Below are 25,665 nucleotides of genomic sequence, written 5' to 3' on the forward strand. Positions count from 1 at the left end.
ATTTGTAAACATCCATATCAAACGATTAACCGTTGTCTGGTCTTATTATACACGACAGGTGGTTAATGTTTAGATTTCTTTTTTTTCTACTTTAATAAAACAGTGGAAACAAGAGGAACAAGCATAGAATCCTGATATTTAATGAAGAACATGTTTAAATGGACATGGATCAAGGACAAGGTAACTCATACTGGTAGGCACACAATGGTATAAGATAAACACTACACAACTATCAACATATTGCCATTGCTGAAATGCCTTTTGTAATTTGCCAAATGTCCGAATTTAAAGTTACACGCACTGGGTAACTGTTTTTATGACCGATGATAATTTTGAAGGAAACAAAGACAAAATGAGGAACAGCATTCAGGGTCAGTGTAAGCGTTATGAAAAAGCCTTAACACAAGAGGCACTGACATCAATTGGTCTCGAATAATTCTTTCCCAACCCTTCAAAGGCACGATACAGTCATACACAGACAGAACTGACAAAGGTAAAACTATGAGTATTACCGTCTCTTTACAAGTGTATCATTGTTTTCACAAAGGGTTAAAACATACAGACACAGGTCAATAGATACACTGTCGAGCATACTGTTGAGCTGTTGTTGCCAAATGTAAGAACGAAATGGTTCAGGTTTTGAAACTAAGATATTCATGTTGTTGTAAAAAAATACTATACGCTTTTTTATTAAATAAATTGCATACCGAAATACAGAATACTTGTATATTGCAAATGCAGATGGAATGGTCAATTTGAATTTTTTTTTGATTTTTTTAAATCGATAGTTTTTTTAAGTGTCCATTTGAGTTTGGAAACCAGTTGCAACCAGTCTTATGATGTGTATTCAACAGTAAATCACGGAGTGAAACATTAAAATGACAAATGGTGTAGACAGTAATTTCCAGAACATGCATTTCCGTATACAAATCCAAGTGCTTGTAATTTCAAATAAAGGACTTGTTTCTTTAATTTCTCATAAAATATTTGGTTGGAATGAACTTGACTTTTAAGGATAAATGGTATATTGCACATCACTTAGGCGATGTAATCTACTTCATTCATGTGGTTAAGGAATGAGAAACATTATATTAGGCAATCCGTAGAAGTTATTGTGTATTGAATCGGTAAAGCACACGTAAAAGTCAAACCTTTTATAAAAGTAACAAAATCCGACCGAAATTTATCAAGATTCACGGACATTTACCATATGTCGGTTAAACGATAAACACCGATGCTCTTAAAAGCCTACCAGTTAAAGTATTGATGTAAAATGACGAAAACTGATAACATGCGAAAGATTTGAATGTCTATCAAAAAAAACAACAACAGATTTTTGCATTTTTTATGTCTCTCATTGTAGAATATTATATAAACTGTGAACTTCTTCAATTCAAATGATGCTTGTCAGAATTGTGTGTAAATGTTTTATTCTAAAATTTAAACATTTCTTCCTATATTTGTGTTTCTAATACTGACTTTTTGGACAGTTTATAACTTAAATAATTATCTCGGTCAATCATCGTTCTGTCATTGTGAAATTCAATAATAAACATTTACATATCTGTATGGATTCGATCAATAGGAACATTCTTCTATATCATTTCTATCAAAATGATTGAAAGTTCTGATATGAGAGTATAAAGACATTTTCTTATGAAAGTATAACAAAGATAAAGAACAACCCAGACAGCACAAGGCGTCAAATCTTGGTCTATTATCATTAACGTCTTATGTTTTAGTTTGAACTTTCGGCTCACATTTTTTTTCGTTAATAATTCCAAAGTATTATAGTATGTTAATACAATACTACAGAGACAAAACTAAATAAGGGTTTAATTTTAATACGTAAAATACACTGAGACCTTGTACTGCACATTGCGATCCCCGTGAAACAGAGGATAAATTAAACAAATAAATTCCAGAGAGACTAGTATCTCTAACCATCATTATGTTAAAAATGGAATCGAACCACTCAAAGAAAGGCGACATAAACATAAACTTATCCTATTTTACAAGATGTTTCACTCCCTTGCACCAGCATATCTTACTTCACTGATTCCAACAAGAGTTGGCGATACTACTTCGTATAACTTTCGAAATGCAGATAACCTTCGAGATATTTCATGCAAATCACAGTTGTTGACGAGTTCATTTCTGCCATCAACTATATCCACATGGAACGCACTCCCGGAAGAAATTCGTTCATCGCCATCCGTGCCTTCTTTCAAATACAAACTTAATAAGAACATAAAACAAGTTCCTGACTTCTACTACGAAAGTGGCCGCAAATCCTGTGTTAATCACGCGAGGTTACGTATGCACTGTAGCAATCTTAATGAACATCTATTCTCAAAAAATATTGACAACAGTCCTAATTGTCAATGCGATTAAATTGATGACCCCTTCCACATTTTCTTCACCTGTCCATTATATAGCACCCAAAGAAATATTCTGATTGTTCAGTAATCCACCGTTGGGCAATTGTCTCTTCAACTGTTTCTCTTTGGATCGAAGATGGCCTCATATCAAACGTACAAACTTATCTTTGATAGCGTCCAGAACTATATACGTCAATCTAAACATTTTTGAGTACACATTCTAACAATCCTTAACACAATCCCGATCTGGCCAGTGCCTGTACCACACCTCTCGTATCAGCTTCCTTTTATTATATCGTTATATTTTCTTCCTTTTAACCAAATGATTTCAGACTAAAACAGTTTGTTTTTACATACCATAGTTTACACAATACGACTATAAGATTATATCTATTCGAGTCACCGCAACTTGCGCACTAGCCTGAGCAGCTTGAATGACCTACAGAAGCGAGACATAGTATAAGCCTTAAGGCTTTCTTCTCAATTCTGTTTACACTATTGTGTGGTGCATAATTAACATGTTCTTTGTTTAAACTGCAATACATATTTGGTCTTTGTTAACGTTGATTATGCTCTAATTTGTTAAACTAAACTAATTGTAAATACTATATCGAAAATAATATTGTTTAAACCAATAAAATTATGCATCAATGTCTAAAACTTGTATAATACTATTTATAATAATATAACTATAACAAAACATGATAATAAAGACATTTTCGCACAAATAGAAACATTACCTAACTATATGTCGCTCGCTTGGCATACTTTAAAGAACACCACACTGAACGTTCTAATCTATGAGGGGGCTTGCGTAATAAATTTAGGCAGGTCGCCTTTTTGCATATTAATTTTATTAAGATACAGGCATGAATCAGTTGAACTAAACAGGCATTTTAAAGGGATACTTATACCTTAGATGATTGGTACACAAAAGTCACATGAAAACATACTTTGTACACATTAAGTAATATTTTAAGAATAAGGCTTCCTTTGTAAAATTGTAGAAAGTGTTTCTCGAGTACTATTCAAAATTTGCTAACCAATATTGTTTTTCAATTGTAGCTTTTTACTCTTTGAAAAATGTATAAAATAACTTAAATAATGATAAAATTACCCAATTCGGGTTTCTGCGCAGAAAGCGGACTCCGGAGTGATTCATTTCAGAATGCAGCCTTTTTAACAATGATTATCGAGCAAATCAAATTAGTATATTTCACGAAACATTCACGTTTATTAACATTTTTTTCGTCACTGGATAATTCATCTGTTCCTTACATCCGCTTTAGTCTGACATGAGCTAACAATCCTGATCCGTTTTCTTTTGATAATATCGACCAGGGGCCGTATTCAATATGTATCTTAGATTGGTTTCATCCTTAGATTGGTCGTTTTGTTCTTAGATTGGTCCTCAATTCTACCAGATTCTAAGATTTGGACTTAGTGAGTTCAAGAATCTGAGATTTCAACTAAGATCGTTTGAAGAAGTTAAGGAAGTGTTTACCTTCCTTAATTTATAACATAATAAGATCACGGTATTTTACGGGGATTTTGGTTGAATTTAAAAAAAAGTCTGCTCCTGTCGCTCAGCAGTAAGTACCTTTTTTTTTCTTTTTTATGGTTTTCTGTAGCCTACTGTACAATAGGGAGTTGGAATGGAAATGTGAAGGTCGAACAAATATCTCACCTAAAAACACATGCAAGAGTTGTAAAAACGTGGAATTATTACAGTATTACTCGTCTGATTTGTCATACTTTGGTGTTGATTGATTCGCTACCAACAGCAAAAATAATGCATATTACATTAGCGAACGCCTTAACTACATCATATAATTTCGCGATATTCCGGAAATGTTTCATTTCAACCGTTTCACATTTCTTCAATGGGTATTTTTTATGTCATGTCGATAACCATTTTTTTATGTGGCATTTGATGATTAATAACATGAAAGATATTCGTTTACCACCTTAGACACATGTTAATAAACAATTATGTCAATTTATTTGTTTGACTGTGTGTTATGTTCAAATGTCAACTGTCAGTGATAAAATAGTTAAAGCAGTCAGACATGTTTAGAATTCGAAAGGAGAATGTTACATTGAACTAAAATCATAACATGCCAAAAAAATCATTATCTTGATGTAATAGAGATTGGATTCCAATTTGAAGGGGGTGAATTAAAGAGGGTTTTGTTTTGTGTTGTTTATATCACAATCCAATTCTTGTCATATGTTACCCCCTTCAATATCTTCTGGTTCTCCAAAGGTTAATCTCAGAACAGAAAGAAACAATGTTGAAAACATTACTGAAATAAAGTCAACTGTAAGTAATGATAGTGAAAATATCAATGATTGGATTCATAAGAATACATCTCTTATAACGTAAATGGAAACCATTCATGTGAACTGAGATAGCATATATATTTACTATAAAAAATAGAATCATAATTCCATGAATTGTCATGTTGCCCCATCAAATTTCATATAAGCTTAGTAAAGAAATCTTTAAAATTGTGTAAAGAAAAGATTTCTACGGTAAGTTCATGAATGTGAATACTTCTCGTAAAAATGTGCAGCTGCAACCAGGTAATATGTGTACTTCTTTACTTAAAAGCTACATGTAAGTTTAATGCAAACTATCGGCCAAAATTGATAAATTTTCAAAGTATTTGTCATGATGTTATTTTTTAATTTAAATTATGATTAAATAACATGTCAGGCTATTATTTCAGATCGTGGATCGTGCCCCGAATCTTGATACTCTACTGGAAATGGATATTATAAATAGATACAGATTTGACAGAGCTGGAATCAATTATTTAACACAGCTGATCGGGGCTAACATTTCACCTAAAGCAGCCAGAAATAACGCCTTAAATGCTACAAAAAATCTTGATTACATTACGATATTTAGTTACTGGCTTAATACAGTTAAATGATGCGGACATACATGGCGTCAGTCAGCCAACAGTGTCACGTGTGTTGACTGAAGTTATTAATGCTCTGTCATCACCTGCGTTGATTAGGCAATTTATTAGGTTTCCAGGTAGTGTTGAAGAATTCAGACGGAATGCCGTGCAAATGCAGGGGATTGCACGGTTTCCGAAAGTCATTGGGGCCATAGGCGGAACTCATATTAACATTGCCTCACCCAATCAACATGAAGAAATTTATGTCAACAGAAAAGGGAAACATTGTATAAATGTTCAAGTTGTTTTTGACGGATGGTACAATATAATTGATGTTGTTGCACGCTGGCCTGGATCCGTGCATTACAGTAGAGTTTTAAGAGAAAGCTCGTTAAACAACCGTTTTGAGAATGGCCACATGCCACACGGTTTCCATCTGCTTGGGGACAGCGGCTATCCAGCCAAAAGGTGGCTGCTTACCCCTTTCCTAGCTCCGCAAACCCAGGCCGAACAAGCCTATAACAGGTATGTTTCAAAATTAATTTAACTCCGCATAATCTGAAATGCATAGCCCTACATGTATTGATCTTGTAACATTGTGGTTGATTAAATTTTGAATAAATTAAATTTAGAGCCCAAATTATTTTATTCTGTTGTCTGATCTGCTAGATGTAATTGGAATCAAAACAAAAATTTATGCAACTTTTAGATAAACATTACATTAGCAGCTCAATTTTTGTTTCATACACACAAAGGCTGTTTCATCAATAATATTTATTGCAGGAGCCACAAAGTCACTCGAGCTTTGGTTGAGAGAGGGATAGGTCAGTTAAAGAGGAGATTTGGCATTCTTCATAGGGAAATAATCCTCCAGCCAGTTAAAGTGTGCAGGTGAATTATAATATAAGATGAACAATTTAAGTGTAACCTAATTTATTTGAAATTTAACTTCAAATAAAACTATCACAATAATAATATGTTACAGAATATAGAATACAATTACATTAAATAATTAATTGTAACACTTAGTACTTTACTCATGTACAGCAATACATTAAAATAACAACAAGTTTTTTATGAATGTTAATTCAATACGGAATTCAATATTGTTGGTTAAGTTGTGTAGAGTTTCAGTATACATTCTTAATAAATTTTGTATTAAGATTTAAACGGTCACACAAGTGATACTATACACATTTAAGGAGGAAAGGAATTGCACTTAAAAATCATGAAGCTAATTTCTTAAAATTCTTATGTTAGTTATAAATCATCAAATACATATATATATATATATATATATATATATATATATATATATATATATATATATATATATATATATATATAACTTCTATTTAAAAGGCTAGTCATTGCTTGTTGTGTTTTGCACAACATTTGCAAGCAGCTATAGAAGACAACAATAATGGTGGAAATGGTGATGATGGCAGGGTGCAGCCTCAAGCTAACAATCTTGTTGGGCTAAGATACAGAGACCACTTTGTTTCAACATACTTTGGTAAAATAATTTTATTTCAACATTAACATTACCATCTTTTGTCATGTTATGGCAATGTTTATAAAATGTATTCTTTTGTTGAAAGTAATATTAAATAAAGTATCAATGGCACATTCAATAATGTATCTAAGAATTTGTTTTCAATGCAAAATACTATTGAACAAAATACAAATTCTGCTCATGAACACTTATTCTTATGGCTTTTTCAGTTAAATATATAACCCACATGGGGAAAGGCAAATATTATTTTCAGTATATGGTCGCATGTGTCTTTTTGCTAATTTGGACCCCAAATGAATAGGGTAAATTTGATTCTGTAGGGGAGTGGTATTACATGTAGTTTAAAGTGCTTTCCCCCCATATAAGTTAAAAATGGATATCCCTTGAGTGAAATGTACATAGACTAATCAAATTTGGAGCCTTACTCTTGAAACATAACTTTAGGTATGGGAAAACACTGTTGTGCAGAACACAAGTTGCATAATTTCTGAAATGCCATCAATAAACAACAAGGTGGATTACCAAATACTCGGTACATGCAAGTTAACAGTAGTTTTAATCAAAGACTTTAAAGAGTACCAAAATACATAACTATGTTCTATAATAAAAGTGTACTAAAATGTGCTGATAATTGGCAACAGACATATATCGGATATTAAGAATGTAGTTAGAGGTCCTTCACTGTAATCTCTTTCCAAATTTAACCTGTCAATGCCACAAAATTTAACTTAAATATTTGTATGTAATTTTAATAAAGTTTGGCATCAGCACTCAATGTGCATATTGATCTTTATTGTTTTTTTTTATAATTGCTTTGCTAAAATAGCCACTTCTAATTCTAATTTTCTTTTTTGCAGCTGCCTGATTGCTTTACACTCCTGACAGCAACATCGATTGCATGATGTAGAGGTTGTGAACACTTTGGAAGTCGTGCTAGCCTCAGGTCTTGAAAGATGAAACGTGGCAGGAACCTCATCTGCCTCCAACACTGGCTGATATGTCCTGGAATTACAAACTCTAATTCTAAAATGTGCTATCATATTTTTTGCAAATCTTGTAAAAAAAGTCACTATGCTGACTTGTTTAGAATGTGAGAGTCATTTTTAAATATTTTTCCCAACTTGATCACACCCGAGAATGTCTGTGATATATTTTGGAATTGAACCTGGTACCAAATTGGGACTTTCCAAACTTTGGGAAAAATACAAAGTCTGCATAACTTCTACAACGTCCGCGCATTTTTGTTACTATTTTTAACGCTGGGAAACTACAGAATATCTATATTTAGAACCGCGTGCTTGGTGACGAATCTGAGAGTGGTTCTAAGAGAGGATCTTAGAATAAGACTAAGATTTCGATCTTAGTTCACATTTTCAATCTAAGGACCGATTTAAGATTTTAAATTAAGATAAGGATGAATCTAAGAGAAAATCTCAGATAGGTATTGAATACGGCCCCAGGATATCTTTATTCCATGCATCGCTACAACAGCTTTTCCGTCTCATGTTGCATAAGATACAATAAGCTATCATCTCAACTTCACGTAATGCTTACGGTATTCCTGTTCTTACCGATACGTTTGCATTCTATTTTAAAAGTACCCATCAGGCTCTGATGTGCAGGCGTAATGGTTCAATTACGAGGGGACCAAGGCAAATGCCCGCGCTGATGATGGGGCGAATACCACACACTGACAAAGCAATTCCATATCCCTCGCTACATGCAATGCAGAAATATAATTTCCGGAATAATTTAAATCAAAATATTTGCCCAATCGTTTGATTTCCGTATATAATTAGAATGAATACTGAGGTAATATACCGTGAGAGCCACCATATAGTCTCTATACTTTTAATAGAATGTGTTTTTATTTAAATCGTTACTTCACACGAGGTTAAATGACGACACTAAATGGAAAATGAACTACCTTTATAAACAGTTACATGATTTAGCAATACGTAATGAAGCGTATTAAACCGTACATAAAGTATAAGACAAGGATTTAAATAAAACGGTTATTTATTGATTTCGACAAACCATTGTATGGTTGATTTAACTAGATCGACTTACTTCTCTTCAAGTATTGCATTTACAAAGCTAATACCATAATATGAAATAATACGGAATTAGAATGAATGAGTCTGGTATACTGATGGTTAATGTGCACACATGCTTCAAAACATTAAAGACTATTTTATGCTCTCATAGGCTTGAAAACACGGCATATTTGAATGCAGTTTAAAGCTAAAGTACAACAAAATCATATAATGCCTCCCTTTGAATTCCATGAAAACAAAATTGTTTTCTTCAAAGTATCATCATTTACCCTTATAAGTTAAAACTTGTTCTACATTTTAGACCGCGTTCTAGAATGTTTTACACCAAGGACAAAGTGACGCGTGTCCTAGACGGCTTGTATAGATGGATATTGACACCGGGGATATCCATTAATTCTTTAAGCCTTGTCAAGATACGCAGCATATCACTCATCTCAATTTTGAATACATGCAATAAATTAAGAAAGATATATGATTTTTGTTTTGTAACCAGGAAAATTAAATGGGCACAGTGCGTTGCTTGTTTTATTAGGTGGAATATGTAGCGCCTCAGCAGGTCTGTGTTTGAGTGCAAACAGCCTTTTAATAAATCGCTTTTTTCATAAATTATTGCTTATGTCAAGTGCCCACTAATTTCTTACTCGACAAAATGTCAGCTATTGGAGGGTACAAATCCAAAGATAGGTTGTTTGTGTCGTAAATCTTAAAATGCAGACTGCAAATATTGAAATATTGCCACTTCATATCAATTCGACTGTACAAATAACATGAAGTCTACATTGCCAAACAAATAATAAAATAAAAGGACAAGTATGTTCTATTCATGAAATCTTATTCAAATTCAAATATATCACAAAAAATGTTTTTAATGGTACGCTGCCTTTTACTTTATTAATTGACTTATAAGCATTTATTGTGATAAATAGAGTTGTGGAGCATGGTAGTGATGCCAAAAGACGCATTTTCAGCGTTGCAAACCGAATAAAACACGTTCAATCACAAACAACGATCAAGAATGCCATACTATATAAACGACTCTCGTATTTAACCCTTCCCTCCTCTCCTTGCACACCAAATACTTCGCCAATTATCACCTATCAACTGTATTGTTAATACACAATACATATCCCCAACCCAAACTTTAATTTCTACAGGAAAAAAGCGGTTGGGAAAGTGGGAACACATCCTAATGATACACTTACTCATAAATTAAGTCAATCACGCATATGTTTTGAGAGGGGGAGGGACTGGTTCAGGCGTAACGCGGACAGGCCAGACTTTCTTCACCAGATATATTTCTTGAATTTTGGAATATTTGTAGATAACCTTTTAAAGGCATCGCATGTCCAAAATCACTTGTTTATGTCCCCAAGGATATTTATTGCAAGCACATTACCCTCATTTTGTTGAAATGCAAACACACTTCTGCACAATTGTTTAGTCTTGAGAGGGTTTTAAATTCTGGGAATCGCTTATGATCAGGAGTCTTTCAGTTTGCTTTCCATTTTTTTTAATACGAGTTGTTCTGTTTCAAGCAAGCATTGACAGTGTTGCAAATGTCATAATCGACAATGGACAGTTGCAATCAAACAGAAACTGGCGTTGCATAGTTTGCATCTAGCTGTTCTTCCGAAAGACCTCCCTTTCAAAATCTTTACATATCAAACAATAAACCATTTAACTTTGTCAAAACGGTTTTTATACCGTTTTCTGTGAGAGCCTCTTTCCCGTTGTAGAGGTTCTTTCGTAGCCTCTGTGTCGTCTTTTTAGGCATCGCAGTGCAAATATTTAGCCTGGGTCATAATTATGATCCGTTCAGGATATTAACTTAAATGTAGTTGACTTTTACCCAATCAAAACAGTAAAAGCCTTCAATGGATTTACTTTGTAAAAATGTTCAGAGGGTTGTCAAAGCAAAATAGAAATACATATTTTAAGAGAAATATTTAAGCGTCTCTGCATTGACGAGGAAAACAAAATATTGAAATAATGAAGTCGTCCTGTTACACTGTTACGTTTGTTTTTCTAATCCTTTTTTTTTTAAATTTATGTATATTCAATGAAAACAGGCCCTTATATTATAATGCTATTAATTAGGTGATTTTATATTGGCCTGGTTATTTTTACGAGGTGAGCTGACCGAGGACAAATAACTTGGCCAATATGAAATCACCTATTTAATAAGTATTTGATTAATTAACTATTACCAGTTTGGTTAAATTTTTTATTGTATCTGACCTTTAGTTCACATTGAAGCCGTATTTATCCCTCATTCATTCATGGTGTCTGCTTTTATATACTTGACAACTGTAATATCCAACCGTACAAAGTGGTTCAATCATTCAGTAGGTCCAAGTATTCCGAATAGGTTTATACGAGGCACGAAAACTTTAAAACAGTCGGGAAACGGAAAACAAAAAAGTTAAATTTAAAAATATTTTCCAGCATATTTCTCATATTATGCGAGTATCGACAGCCAATGAAAATGGCCCATTTCTCAAATCCTATATTAGGCGAGTTTTGTAGCCAATCAAAACGGATGAAACTTATATGAGCCGAGTTTTGTTGATATTGGCCGAGTTTGGTCGATTTTGAGCGAGTTCTGGCATATATTGTCTTTAATTGTCTGGTATTGGTATCGAGATTGTCTCTGTATCTCGTCAAATACGTAATATTGATTAAAAATAGAGGATAATGTGTTTAAAATTCTTATTGTATGAGCTCAATAGTTTATGCTCTTATATGCACATGTTATTGAATTCAAAGCAGAAGTTCAAAGACTACGTAACTGCTTCTAAGGACGATTTTGAAACACGCGGGCCGTCCTTTGGTACAAATCCTGCGATGGTCAACTGACTTACAGCACACTTAAAATACGTATATTCGACTTTGCCCAGAACTTGTGCCTGCCACACCACATTTGCCAGATGGGATCTTTATACTCCTAGGTAATAGTCACACTTCAATGTGAAAAGCTTTTGTTTAGCAACAATACTTTGAAGCATGACAACCGTTGTGTCAAAATAAGTGTTTGTGCTTTTATACGGTTGTTATGTGGCAGATTCTTACTTCTTGTAAGTATACTTCCTTAAACAGATTCTCACTAAAAATATGTCTATGTATTAACAGAAAATGTCAATTAATCGGGTTTTATGACGACACCCTTCCCATTCGGTACACCTACCTGAAACACGAAACCCAGATGATAGTGAAAGATGGAGCTGGCACAAACGGGATAGATGCAGTAATCTCGCTTTTGTGTAACGCTCTTACAGAGTTCGGGCAGAGGGAGGGAGTCACTACTTTATGTTATTTTAGAATATATTATAGAAACCATTATTAAAACCATAAACGCAATTATACAAAAGGGTTTGTGTACGAATTACGTTTATTATTGTGCTTTGCCTATCTATATATTTTGCAGACAGTTTGCGATAAATATTTTGTTCTCAATCTTTATATTATATCGTAAAACCTAGTCGTGATTTATTTATGCTTTATTGGAAAAATGATAAGGAATGAAGTGGATGTTTACATATAAGTACATGATTATCTGAAGAAAATTGCCGATAGAAATAGATTGAAAGAGGTGAGCATGCAGCATGGATAACATTTGAAAACTGTTTTTTAAATAAATACAGGTAAGCACACTTTTGTTAAATATTGTCTAACTGTTTTATTAAATGAGATAATGTAAGTTTATATTTTCATTGACTGACAATTAAAGCTTTTGTCAGTGCTGTTTTTTAAGATATTTCTCTTCCATTGCTATAATGTATGCAACTTTGAAGAAGCGTTTTGAGGTAACACACTATATAGCTTGAACCTCTAAGGAACGCTTGTTTTCGTTGGCACTTGTGGACCCGCGTTGCCATTGGCATATGAAAAGGCGGTTCACGTTAGGCCCAAAATCTAATTTCTCCAATTGCGCATACGAGACATACACCGATAGCTCAGTAATGTCTATATTGTTCAACGACACTTTGTACAATGTTATATGTATAGGGTACGTCTTCATCAATGTCACTTAAATAAAATCAAAAGTTATATGTGGGCATGCGTATAACCTTTAAAAGAATTGTCCTTACGATGTGTGTGTGTCTGTCAGAATGTTATTGTATTCAGGACACGTTATAAAGATGTCTGCCTAATAATGGCTTCTTTTAACTAAAGTTTAAAACAGCCCGACCTTTACAAATAGTAAACATGTATTTTTTAACCATATAAACAAACTACGTGAACGCTGAAGGCATTCGATAAACGTTTAAGCTGTGAAGGAACGACTGCAAAATAAGTAATTTGATTTGAGGTTGTAATAAGAAACCCTTACAGCTATCAGCTTGTTAAGACTGCATAACGATGAGTTCTATTCATTCGAGAGGATTGATTATCTAACAACCTGTGCTTTTATAGTAGAACACTATTATCAACTATGCTATATCTAGTGTCGTTTCGTTCCATGTATTTTCGATATTCATATTAATATATATTTTAATTTTATGTATTTGTTTAAGGTAAATACTGCTCATCATGGATTTTAAAGAGACGCAAAAGATGTTCGAGAAGAAAGGAGGGTAATATTAACGGTTTTCATTTTGCTATAGTATTTGTGTGCTGATATGACAGTATTTTATTACATTCATATTTCATTAAACTTTTTTTTATTTTTACTGTCTTATGGTCGTTTTTCTTTGTCGATTGATGCTGAAGCAAACGCTCCTAAATTGGTTTAAATTCCCCGTGGATTACAGCTTTCTTTTTAGTGACGGTGTTTATGCAGTTACCCCAACATTTACCAATAACGATATTTTCTTGACTTGTGGCGTTGTTTTGTCTTTCGTGCTGTGTTTCATTGCTTGTATCATTGTGCTCTTTAACATATATTTTGTCAGTTGTAGGCTGATGGGCTGGCATGAAGAGTCTATAATTTTACTTGTGTAATTTTAAAACATGCTTAAGAAGACGTAGACTAAATGACGCGTTAATATTTAGAGGTTAATAAACGCATAGCCGGGCCGTTGAGTGATAATTGGCCCGAGTGACTCATAATGGCCCGAGACGTAGTCGAGGGACATTATGAGCACGAGGTCCAATTTTCACTCAACGGCCCGGCTACGCCGTGTATTAACCTCTTTAATACATATGTATATTTTTCTTAATTGTAAGTCTACAGTTTGCTTTTTAAAGTTTACCTGCTATCCAATTGTGCTTATTTTGCTCTCGCTTGACAACGATGAGTTAACTCACTCTCAAATTAAATTTACTTTTATTTCGTTTTTGAGAGTGAACCAAACAGGCAAACAGCATTTTGTTGTAACTTTTATGTTCCCATTCCAATTTCAATTGATCACTTTGAACAGTCCACAACGTCTATCCGAATTTTTCTGTACGAATCACTGACATCTTTCTGTTCATGGTCTGAATAACTGAATTCATTTCAATAAACATGAACACCTAGCAAGTAGAACGACTGTTTGTACTTAGATAAACCAATACCTCGTATTAATGATGTCAACAGGTATGAACAATTGCTGTTTTTCAAGTAAATTCAATTTTGCCGCTCCCTTTGTTTTGTTTTTTAAATGTCAACGCAGATTGAAAAACGCCACCCTAACGGTCCACACTGGTTATCAAACACTAGCATATCTTCCTAAACTGCGTTCGCGTTTGCCTCCCTTTAAGATTTTAACAATAAATATGTTCAATCAGATCAATAAATTTTGATTATTTAGTCATTAATTCATAGTCGCCAAAATTCATTTTAAGGCGAAACTTGAATTCACGTGCGAACGTTCAACGGGCCGCAAAATGGTAATCGATAATCGGCCCGGGCCGAAAAACTGATAATCGCTGAGTCATGCAAATAATCGCGAAATCCCTGTACAAATGTGTTACTATATATAGTAACATATGTATTAAGCTTATATAATCTTCAATTAAGATGTGCGGTATGTGGTTACAATGTTTACTAGCTGATGATTTATCCCGGTGTTCTAAAAAACGTAAACCTTGGATTTTATTTAAAATATTCGTGACTAAAGAAACAGTGAATCACACAGTGCTTTTCTTACATTATATTCACATCAATCTCGATTGCACGTAACAGCACGCAATTTTGAGCTTTTTATACTCTTATCTTAAGTAGTATTTGAAGTTCATGAATAGAGTGGATCTCTATGTACTTGAAAAAAATGTGCATTTGTTCAAACATGTTTTGCATATAAGTAATGCTAATATATTATCATAGCTCTAAGATAGCTTTATCGTCAAGGCCGGGGACTTTTATGCATGGGGCATTGCAAAGGGGTATGGAGCAGAAGGAGCAATTTTTTAAACAACGTTTTATATATTTACACACCGACATTTTTTTCCACCATACATACATATAAACTATATGCATATCCATGTCGATGTATAAAACATAATAAACAAGAGCTGTAGTTAGACAGCGTGCTCGACTACGCCATTTGACTTAGAAGTGAATACAATAATGATGTATGTGCCCGTCAAAAGCAATAAAATAATAAAATTAAAAAGAAAACAATGACCATAACTCTCAGGGGCCCTAACAACAATCTCATGAAAGGTCTCTATAAACTCTTTATATACCAAGTTTGCTCGCAATATCTCGACCCTAAACTTTATTTATTCAATACAAACCATTTTTTTATTATTAGTAACTTTGACCTTGACCTTGATCTTAGGGGCCTCAAACGCAATCCCATGAAAGGTCTCCGTAAACTTTCCATAAAATCTTCCTAAATACCAAGTTTGGTCACTATATGTCAAACCTAGCTGAAATGTTTCGATACATAAAGTGACTTTGACGCTGCCCTCCCACCAGAAGCTTTTTTATTAAAATCCAAAATTGCCCTACAACTTCAACCTGCCCTAAAAATTTAACCTAAGTTCCTATGTCATGTGTAAAACATAAAGATATATGGGAAAACTCTTTAAACGAAACACTTAATTGGAAGGAAGTATATTCACTGCCATTTATAGCAACAATTGACACATGTATACGAGTCTTTCAGTTTAAGATAATCAACAGAATTATACCAACAAATAAATATCTTTTAAAATGCAAATTAACCAATTCTAGTCTATGCAACTTGTGTTCCAGCTTTGAGGAAACAATAAACCACATGTTCTGGGAGTGTTATAGCATACAAGACCTGTGGAATGAATTGACACGCTTTCTCCACTCAAAAAGTATTAGAATTGAACTAAATTTAAAAAATGTTTTATTAGGATTAAACGTTGAAAAAAACTATAGCTGCATTAACTTCATAGTTATACTTCTAAAATACTACATTTTCAATTCAAAAAACAGAGAAACAATTCCTTACTTCCGAAATTTTGAAAAATACATATATATTCGAATCTATATAGAACGTGAAATAGCTATTATGAAGGATAAGCTAAATGTCCATTTGCAAAAATGGGCCTTTCTTTTATAATCATCAGATATATAAATACATTTTAGAAAGCCTGTTTGTCTCTTTTCTTTTTATTTAAATCCTATTATGGGCATTTTCTTTCGTTTTTTATTTTTTAAAGCCCAATCCCCCCCCTTTTTTTCGATATCAGAAAATTGCAAAACAACTGGTTTCTTCATATGAAATTTAATTTTGTTTTAGATACATGTCAAATGTTTACTACGTATAACTGTATGAAGTGTTTTTTTGTATACGTTTGAATAAAAAAAAGAGTTCCTATGTCAATCAAGGGCCATAACTTGTATTAAAGATAATATGGAGTAATGTAACCTTATTGTGTGATTGTCTTGAACAACTGTGTGAAGTATAAAGTCAATTGAAAGCAGAGTATAGAAGTTATTAATAAATATCCCAACCTGCCCTAAAACTTTACCCTATGTTACATATATAGTCAATCAGGGGCTATAATTTGTATATGGGATGATATGGAGTCTATCATTATGTGATGGTCCTGAACAACAGTGTGAAGTATTAAGCAAGTTGAATGAAGGGTATTGAACGTATTATTAAACATCCCAATTTGCCCTAAAACTTTAATCGGACGCCGACGACGACGCTGGGGCGAGTAGTATAGGTCTCCTTATTCTTCGAATAGTCGAGCTAAAAAACTTCAATGTATTGAACATTTTAGTTCAACTTAAGTTTTATAATTACCACTAAGAATAGGATTTCGATTTACTTCCTGGTTACGGAACTCTCATTTAATAACAATCAATCAAACCTTTACAGCGGTTTTGAAAGGAAAAACCTGCGTCTTACCGTACGGTGGATTGCATTTAACGAAATATTTGATCGGTGAGTCGTTATCAGTAGGCCATAGATATCCAAGTTAGATTGTAAACGAGATGTTAGACCAAGAAAACATATTCATTGTTTCTTGGGCACGTGGTTTAAATTGTATTCCTCCGTCTGCAGATAGAGTTGGGATCTCTAATCATTGAGTACTTGGGGTTTACCTATTAGTTTATTATTATTTGTTGTATTATTAAGTTTTCTCAAGTTAATGCATACTTTGATAAGATTTACCTTTTACGTTTTTTTCTTTATTTTGGATTGTTGGGATAAGAGTGTGGTTTGTGCACGTAAACTGGTTTAAACCCCAAGTAAATTTACATTTTACTGACCGTTCCAGGGGGTACCTTGATAAACATACCTTTTTATATGAAGTAATATGCACTGTGCTGTTTGTGGAGTTTTGTGCTGTTCTTCCATGTTTCTTGTTTGTGATCTTTTTGTCTTTGGCGTTAACTAAGTGCCATTAAACCGGGTTTATGTTTAAACTTTTTAGATTGTTGCCGTTGCTTTTCACAATATTGAGAAATAAGTACAGAACGTGCGAAATGTTATCTCATATTTCATTGTCCTTAAAATAAAATCAATTTGAGATATATGTTTTTTAAAATCTAAAGATACAAGAAAACATAAAGGCATAAATAAGAAAATTCTCAACAGTGCAACAAAAGTTGTCAACATTTCAATGTTAATGTTTAATATACTTTTAAACAAAATTATCTATTCTGACAGCAGTTTTTGCTTTTGGGCGTAAGCGTTATAAAAAGCACCCAAAGGTCCCTGTGCAACCAAACTGGTTTTCTTTATTTGTGAATCGAAGTATCCAAGTATACAATGTATACAATGCCGATTGTGTGGTTTGACCAGCTAGAAATGCATGGGATGCCAACAGATCTATGATCAGAAGTGAAAAGTTCTTATTAATGTTATGCTTATACTTTCAAATATTCACAAGTTACAATTCAATCATGTGTTTTAGGATAGAAAATCGTGTTAGGATTATACACGGAGTTATGCGAGCTATAATGACATGGATTGGGAAAAAGAGTGCGGCGGTGAATCAAAACCAAATCATTATTATTTTGGCCACAAATGAGGTTTTCCTGTTAACATGTCGTTTTAAGAGCACCGGTGCTCATCCTACTGTGTTAAACGTACTCGTATACTAGATATATACTGTTTAATTCATAGCTTCTCCATCCTATGCTTTTAAATAATTCATAGTGCTTTCCCCTAATTTTGTTCTCGAACAAAGCAAACGAATATCACGGACATTCAGTTTCGAGTAATGGAAGCGTGCATAATGTTCTGCATACATGAAAAACCATCTTGTGTTTGATTATAGAAAATGTTTCATTATTTTGCAAATTTAATATTTCATCTTACTTTTAAGCAAAGTTCCGATACCCCATCAAGAGTCACGTGGTAATAAAACGGCCGGGTATGTTTGACATAATGAATTATGCATACAAGAGCATTGTTAAACAACAAACTGAATGATGTTAATTAATTATCATAGCTCTATTTTAACTGTTTTTGATGACAGATTCGCGGTAGTTCTAAAATTGGCAGAAGCATGTTTGCAAATTGACCGACTAGGATATCCTGATTCAACTACAAAGTCGATGTCCTTTTTTATTTCAGTGCCAATGCTGTAAATGTAAAACTAGAAGAGAAGTAAGTAGTTCCCCACGAAACACGAATCATTTATTTTCGAGAAAACCGTGTGAATCAACTTTTCATTAGATACTTACAGGTTCGATAAGTAATCTTAAAATATTTATTTAAATGAAGTGATAGGATTGAAATATCAAAATCGTCTTTGATTAAGACGCTTTTTATTACTTTTATTCAATACTACTAAAACGGCAATGTTATCCAAATGTAACACGAACGGAGTTATGCGAGCTACTCCTTCAATGATAGAAACACGTAACTTATCAAAATGTGCCTACAACGAAACGTCTCATTCTAGGTACAACAAAAACTCATTGTTCAAGAGACCATTACCACTTATCGTCAAGCACGATGCTGGTGAAGGACACGCACTGTCTTACAACCATGACACCCTTGCAGAACTTGAAAAAATTGATGAGTCATTATGTGTCATAGCTGTTACTGGATGTCTAAGGACTGGAAAATCGTACCTTCTTCGTCGCCTTGTACAGAAGTGTGGCCGTAAGATCAAACTACTTAGTGATAGAAACTAATTTTTTCTTAGTTGTGAAGGCGTTTAAACGTATGGTTTTATGTCCCGTATCCGTCTATTTCGGAAATGTGGTAGTAGTTCCAGTTACCTATTGCTTTCGTTCAAACTTGTTCATACGGTTTGAAATGGCAATTTCATATAAGTTTAACCTATAAGTTTAATATTATTTGTTTCATAATTAAGTTTCCTAAAGTTAATGAATACTTTGATAAGATTTACCATTTACGTTTTTATTTTACTCGGAATTGTTGGAATAAGAGTGAGGTTATGCACACAAACTTTTTAAATCCCCCAGCAAATGTAAATTGTACTGATGGCTTAAAAACATTTAATGAACCTAACAATCCTGGTCAGCAGCCCTTATTTTTATAAAGTATTTATGTACTGTGTTGTTTGTGGAATTTTGTTTTGTAGTAATGTTTCTGGTTGGTATTTTTGTTTTTGCGTTCTATGTCTTTGGCGCTGATCATGTGCCATTAAACGGGGTTTACGTTTAACTTTTGACTTCTATGTTTGTTTCTGTAGTTATTCTCATTTTTTTGTCTTAAAGTGTAGTGGTAAAACCTTATGACCTAGCTGACTAATTCAGATGTGAACGATTTTAATGAAACAATCGGATTGTCATCAAATTACGGACGTGAAGGCATTGTATTATTTATTTATATTAAGGTCGCATAATATACAACAAGGAAACCACTGAGGACTTGACAATCTCATTTATCATAATTTTACGGAAATTTGGCTTGTTCCATTGAATATATCTTCAAATCAAAATTAGTGTTTAAGACACTGTTTGGAATGTTATAATTAGTGAAGCGACTGACATGCATTATCACAACCAACGTTGTAAAACTTCTGATCATTTGTTCAGGAGGTATTGAACTTCAACTAGGTTAGAATATTGGAGAAGAACGCGAAGATTTCTATTCATTATCGCGGGCGGTGGTAACGATTGCGTCTGCGGGTGGTTATTTGAAACACATTTTGAAAAGATCGATTTGATCACAGTTTATTTTGTACTTTAATTGGTTTAACGTACCTGAAGAAAACCCCTTATTCCTTTCATTACAACAAATGAAACTCGCATACGCCCAAGTCTTCAATTCAACCCGAGAAGAATTGGTGAGGGCGACTAGGCTTCCATGCGCTCACCGGAGAGCCGGTTGCGATGATCATAAAATAGTGAATGAGAAGAAAATATGATTTTTGTATAATTTATCTCGATAGTATATAAATTAATAGTATTTGTTAAAATGATGTCTAAAGTAATCGAGTCAGTTTTATCTCGTTGATATTCATGGATCAGAAGAAAGTTAATTCTAGTTTCAGGGGAGAGTTTTACTGTTGGACACTCAGTAAACGCTCAGACGCAAGGAATATGGATTATGTGTAGACCTCACCCGACTCAAGAAGGCGAGGTCATTGTTTTTCTCGATACGGAGGGTATCGATGATCCAGAAAAGGTTTGCCTAATACATGTACATCAAAAACACATTTTTTATGAAGCCTCAAGCCTAAAACTTTAATGTCAATATATATATAGTTATTTATAAGTTCTCATGTGCATGTACAACACATGTGGCGTTTTTTGTTTATCAGGTTTTCTTTAATTGATTAATCAGAAGGAATGGACTTGATTGAAGTTAGAAACAAGCTCTTGTTTTCTGGTCATTGCCTATTGTCCAAGTATACGTATGATACTTGACGTAATGAGTTAGCAATCAACCGTTCCAATTTCTTTCCTATTTTCATTCATTGCATTTCGTACAATTTGCGTTATGTAATTGCAGGTTGAAATTCAAGAAGACACTTGGATATTCCTAATTGCAACGTTGCTGTGCAATGTACTTGTCTACAATACGAAAGGCGTCTTTGATGCGTCACACATCAGCAAATTTCGGTAAGAATTTTCGAATTGGTTGCGTCTTTTTCAAAGAAAATTTTATTTAAGGAAGAGCAGGAGCTAGTAAAATTTATTTGACATTTGTTCTCGGTATAATGAGAGCTTTACGTTTTAAATACCGGGTTTAACATTGAAAACGTGTTTAAATATTGCTAAATATCAATATTATACCATTAATCCGATTATAAAATAATTCTTTCGAATTCACGTGTTGCTTGTGTTGCTTGTGTTGTATGCATGTCAAGATTCATTCGCTACAAGGGTTGCATATATTTGAATTGAATTTCGCCCTCTTTATTATGATTTTTTAATTCTATATATATGTATTAAGAATGCTTTTACCGATATTGATAGCGACATCAATTTGAGTTTAGACATATTTCGATAAAATGTATTCGTCCAACTTCATGTCGGGTTGATGTTCTTGTTGACAGAACCAAAATTCAATGAAAACTACAGAGATAGCTTTATTTTCTTACCGGGTTGATATTGTTAAGGTATTAGCCTTATAATACATACTATAAAATCTAAAACCATACTTTAATCAAAACTTTAAAGCTACACTCTCACAGATTTACCATTTCTACAACTTTTTTTTATTTTTTTGTCTTGGAAAGAGCAAATTTTTGCGTAAATATTCACCAATTTGTATACCTGAATAGTAACATAAATTATACTAGAAAAATACATTCCGATACATTTGTGTTTGATCAATGCATAAAACTAGGACATGCGGCGTTTGTAAGTACGTTGGGCAGATGCAAACATAGATTTGGTTAAGGTCAGCCTTAATTAGAGTAATACCATTAATAACTACATTGTTTATATTATAGTACATTGTTGGCTGTTTATATGTGCTTTACAGATTTCTTAAAGTGGTTCAAAACAACGTGACGGTTGCAAAAGGTGCAAGTGGGGACGACAGTTTTCTTGACTTCTTCTTTCCAAACTTCGTTCTCGTTTTACGAGATTTTGGATTAGATTTGGATTTATCTGCTGATGAACTCCTTGAAAAACGATTGGTTTACGAGACTGGGAAATCGGACGATGTAAAGAACTACAACGAACCAAGGCGACTTATTAAAAGATATTTTAAGAATAGGAAATGCATTGCAATCCCTATCCCATGCGTAAATCCCGAAAAACTAGAATCAATGCCGGATATTGAGATAAACCCAAAGTTTTTGCAACGGGTAAACGACTTGCACCAGTACCTATGTGACTGTAGCCCTAAGAAACTCAAATCAGGAAAGCCGTTAAACGGAAGAAGTATGTAACAAATCAATTAACGATCAAATATGTATTACTATCTTTGAACGGATTAGGGTCCCGTTTCATTAAATATTTTCTGTCTGTGTTAGGAAATAACACTTGTCATGCTAAATAACAGTGCGAATTGATGGCGTCATAACTTGTTATATGTTCGTAAAATGATTTCCTCTTCATACACATTATGTACAGAATGTCTTTAAAAAATAATTTTACGAGATAAAAAAACAACAACATCAACTATAAAGTTCATGTAAAGGAAACGAAAGCTACCATTTTTGCAATCTAGATGATATTCCTATTGTTTATGATTAGTTGACAAATAAGCCTCAAGGTTCTTGAACTGCAAATTGTAGTTTAAAAATAGATTTTAAATCACCAAAGATGCACCAAACTATGATTTTATAAAATAATGAATATATTTTCAACCAATTGTTGTCTTATTCTAGTGCTGAGAACGATGATAATAAGCTACATGAATTCCGTGCAGGAAAAGACGGCACCGTGTTTGAACGATGCTATGAAAATGATGGCAGAAGAAGAAAATCAGTTTGCAGTACTGGAAGCGTCAAAATGCTACAAAGAAGAAATGAAGAAAAGGATTAACAAACACATGCCAAATGAGAAAGGGCTTGAACTGTATCACAATGATTGCATGGAAGTCGCCGTCAATAAGTTAAATGAATTAGTTGTTTTGGATGACGGAGATATATTTCACAGAAGAGCGGCAGTAAGTATGCATTTCTATGTGGGAACTTACAAATTATAAGGCATTATATCAAAAAGGTAATAACTGTTTAGATTACATTCGGTTGTTTTTTTTGGCAAAAAAGTATAGTTCACCAAGATTGTTAGTTTACTAATGTCAGTTTCATCTTACGCATATATGTACGCTGAAATATGAGAGCATGATAAACAATTGATTGAATTGTTTTGTAATTATTTCAATTTCATACACCTTCTTTCTATTCTTTAAGGAATGTTTCGAAAACCATTTGCAACGATTCAAATCAATCATAGAGCGAGACTCCCTTGCCAAATGCAAAAGGTCTCTAGACAAGCTGGATATGAAAATTCAACGGAAAATCAGAGAGAACAAGTATGCTAATTCGCATGGTTACAACGAATACATTGAAGACATCAATACACTTGTTGATGAATTCACAAAGCAAGAACGCTACCTTGGATCAAAGGTAAATATATAATATGATACAGACTACAAACAAAATCTAAAGCGGATTCCAAATATTTTATACGGCGTATGATTTCCTTTGAATTACATGTGTTGTTCGTTTTCTCGTTTATAATATTTGAAAAATGTGTTATTTGTGTTTATGCTTTTCTTATTATCTTGACGAAAGACAGTTTAGTTATACGGCAACTTATGACGTTATGGCTCTGTTATAATTACAGACAAGAGCTGCCTTACAAGAATATATGGATGCAAAGGTGGGAGAAGAGCAACTCGTATACGAAATGGTTAAGGACAAAATTGGTACGATCTATGGACCTACAGCAAGGCTACTATGAATTTAAAAAAAATATGCTTATGAGAATGAACGCCATTCAAAGGAAAGGTTACAAACAACCCTTAATTAATAGTGATTTAAAAGACTAAAACAATTATACTATCTCAGCGTTTTAGAAACGGTCGTTTAAATTCGAAACTGTCTTTTTTCCAGATGCTGAAGCTGAACGTCAGTTACATCGGCTTTCAAGTGGATCAGTCCCGAATACAAAGAAATTTGCAGATGTTACAAAAGGGGAACAGCCAGCTGAACAGAAGGCACGAGAGTCTATTAAAAAAGTTGAAATTGATGGGCTCATGAGTATTGAATCACAATGCCGTGAGAACCTGGATCTGAAATTAAAAGAAATAGAGCAGGCTAAGGCCGAGTTGACAGAAGACAACACATACTATAAGCAGCTTGTAAAAGAGTTCGACCTCTGGAATAGAATTTACAAACAGGCGCATCCAAGGCCAAATGATGTGGAAAAACGACCGAAAAGGAGCTCTGATGAGAAGGAACCAAGACTGAAGAAGAAAACGTCAGAAAACCCCAAATGTCCAATTCTTTAAAAAAACAACACTCACACATAATGACATTACTAAACAACGTGAACCTGTTATAAAACATCGTTTGACCCTCAATGTCTACGGAATTGAAATATGTATTTAAATTACAAAATACTTCGGTTTTTTAGCACATTTTAGAATTTGATTATTATTCTGTAAGTAAGGGACGAATATTTCGACTACGGTTTCATGAATTATTTTTCGGTGTGTGTTTATTTATACAATGTGTAGTTCCTATGCGCTTCTATATTATTAACAACTGTGAACATTATTTACACACTAAATGACTTATAATCGGAAGTTTTAACACCCTATTTACAACAAAGGTGCATGTAATTCTGGTTGTTTTTCAACTTTTTAGCTTTTTGGTAACAGTGTGTGCAATTTATTCAGAAAGAAAGTGTGCATTTGCTTTTGTATAAAACTGTATAATGATGTAAAAAACGGTATGTGCAAAACAGTACGTGATTTTTGTAAGAAATTGTTATTTAATTTTTTGTGAAAAGCGTTTTTTAGCAAAATGGTGTATGTACAATATGATTCGTTCTTATGAATCAAACAGGTACATGTGCAAAACGGTATGTTCTCTTGTCGCAAAATGTTATGTACGGCACATTGATATTGTACATTCCGGTTTGACTCATTTTTTGACATGTTTTCTATAGTTTTTATCTTGTTTTCAGAATAACTGTATTCAGAAAAATACTAGTAAATAGAATAATCAAATGTGCTTTTTAGTGTTATTGATAGCCAAGATAATGCATGAAAGGTTATGTTATTTTGAACATGACATAAATTAATGCTTTTTCAAATTCGTACGAACTCTTCGAAAATAAATGAAAACAAATGGCATAAATGAAATTTTATTACATGCGTATGCCATAACATATCTTTGTAAGGTTTCCATTCAAATACTTTATTATAAGTGTACATACCATACATTAAAGGATTAAAGCATACTTGAATAATAGGCTTAACAAAGTATATGCATACGAAGAAAAATAAGAATGGGATTGATATTGGCAATAATTAATGTTATTGTTTTAAATATTA

The 25,665-nt window shown here is 33.3% G+C and overlaps 1 protein-coding gene across 1 annotated transcript; it reads left to right on the top strand.

The window, feature by feature from the left end:
* Positions 1-5,462: 5,462 nt before the first annotated feature.
* On the top strand, positions 5,463-24,615 carry LOC128228134 (guanylate-binding protein 1-like). The gene is made up of 11 exons (XM_052939262.1): positions 5,463-5,815; positions 6,074-6,181; positions 18,799-18,831; positions 19,130-19,332; positions 20,693-20,826; positions 21,154-21,263; positions 22,132-22,535; positions 22,985-23,265; positions 23,513-23,728; positions 23,949-24,030; positions 24,218-24,615. The coding sequence occupies exons 1-11, from the start codon at positions 5,463-5,465 to the stop codon at positions 24,613-24,615; spliced, it is 2,322 nt and encodes a 773-aa protein (XP_052795222.1).
* Positions 24,616-25,665: the final 1,050 nt, after the last annotated feature.

The sequence above is a fragment of the Mya arenaria genome, chromosome 1 (genome assembly GCF_026914265.1).
Source record: "Mya arenaria isolate MELC-2E11 chromosome 1, ASM2691426v1".
Lineage (NCBI taxonomy): Eukaryota > Metazoa > Mollusca > Bivalvia > Myida > Myidae > Mya > Mya arenaria.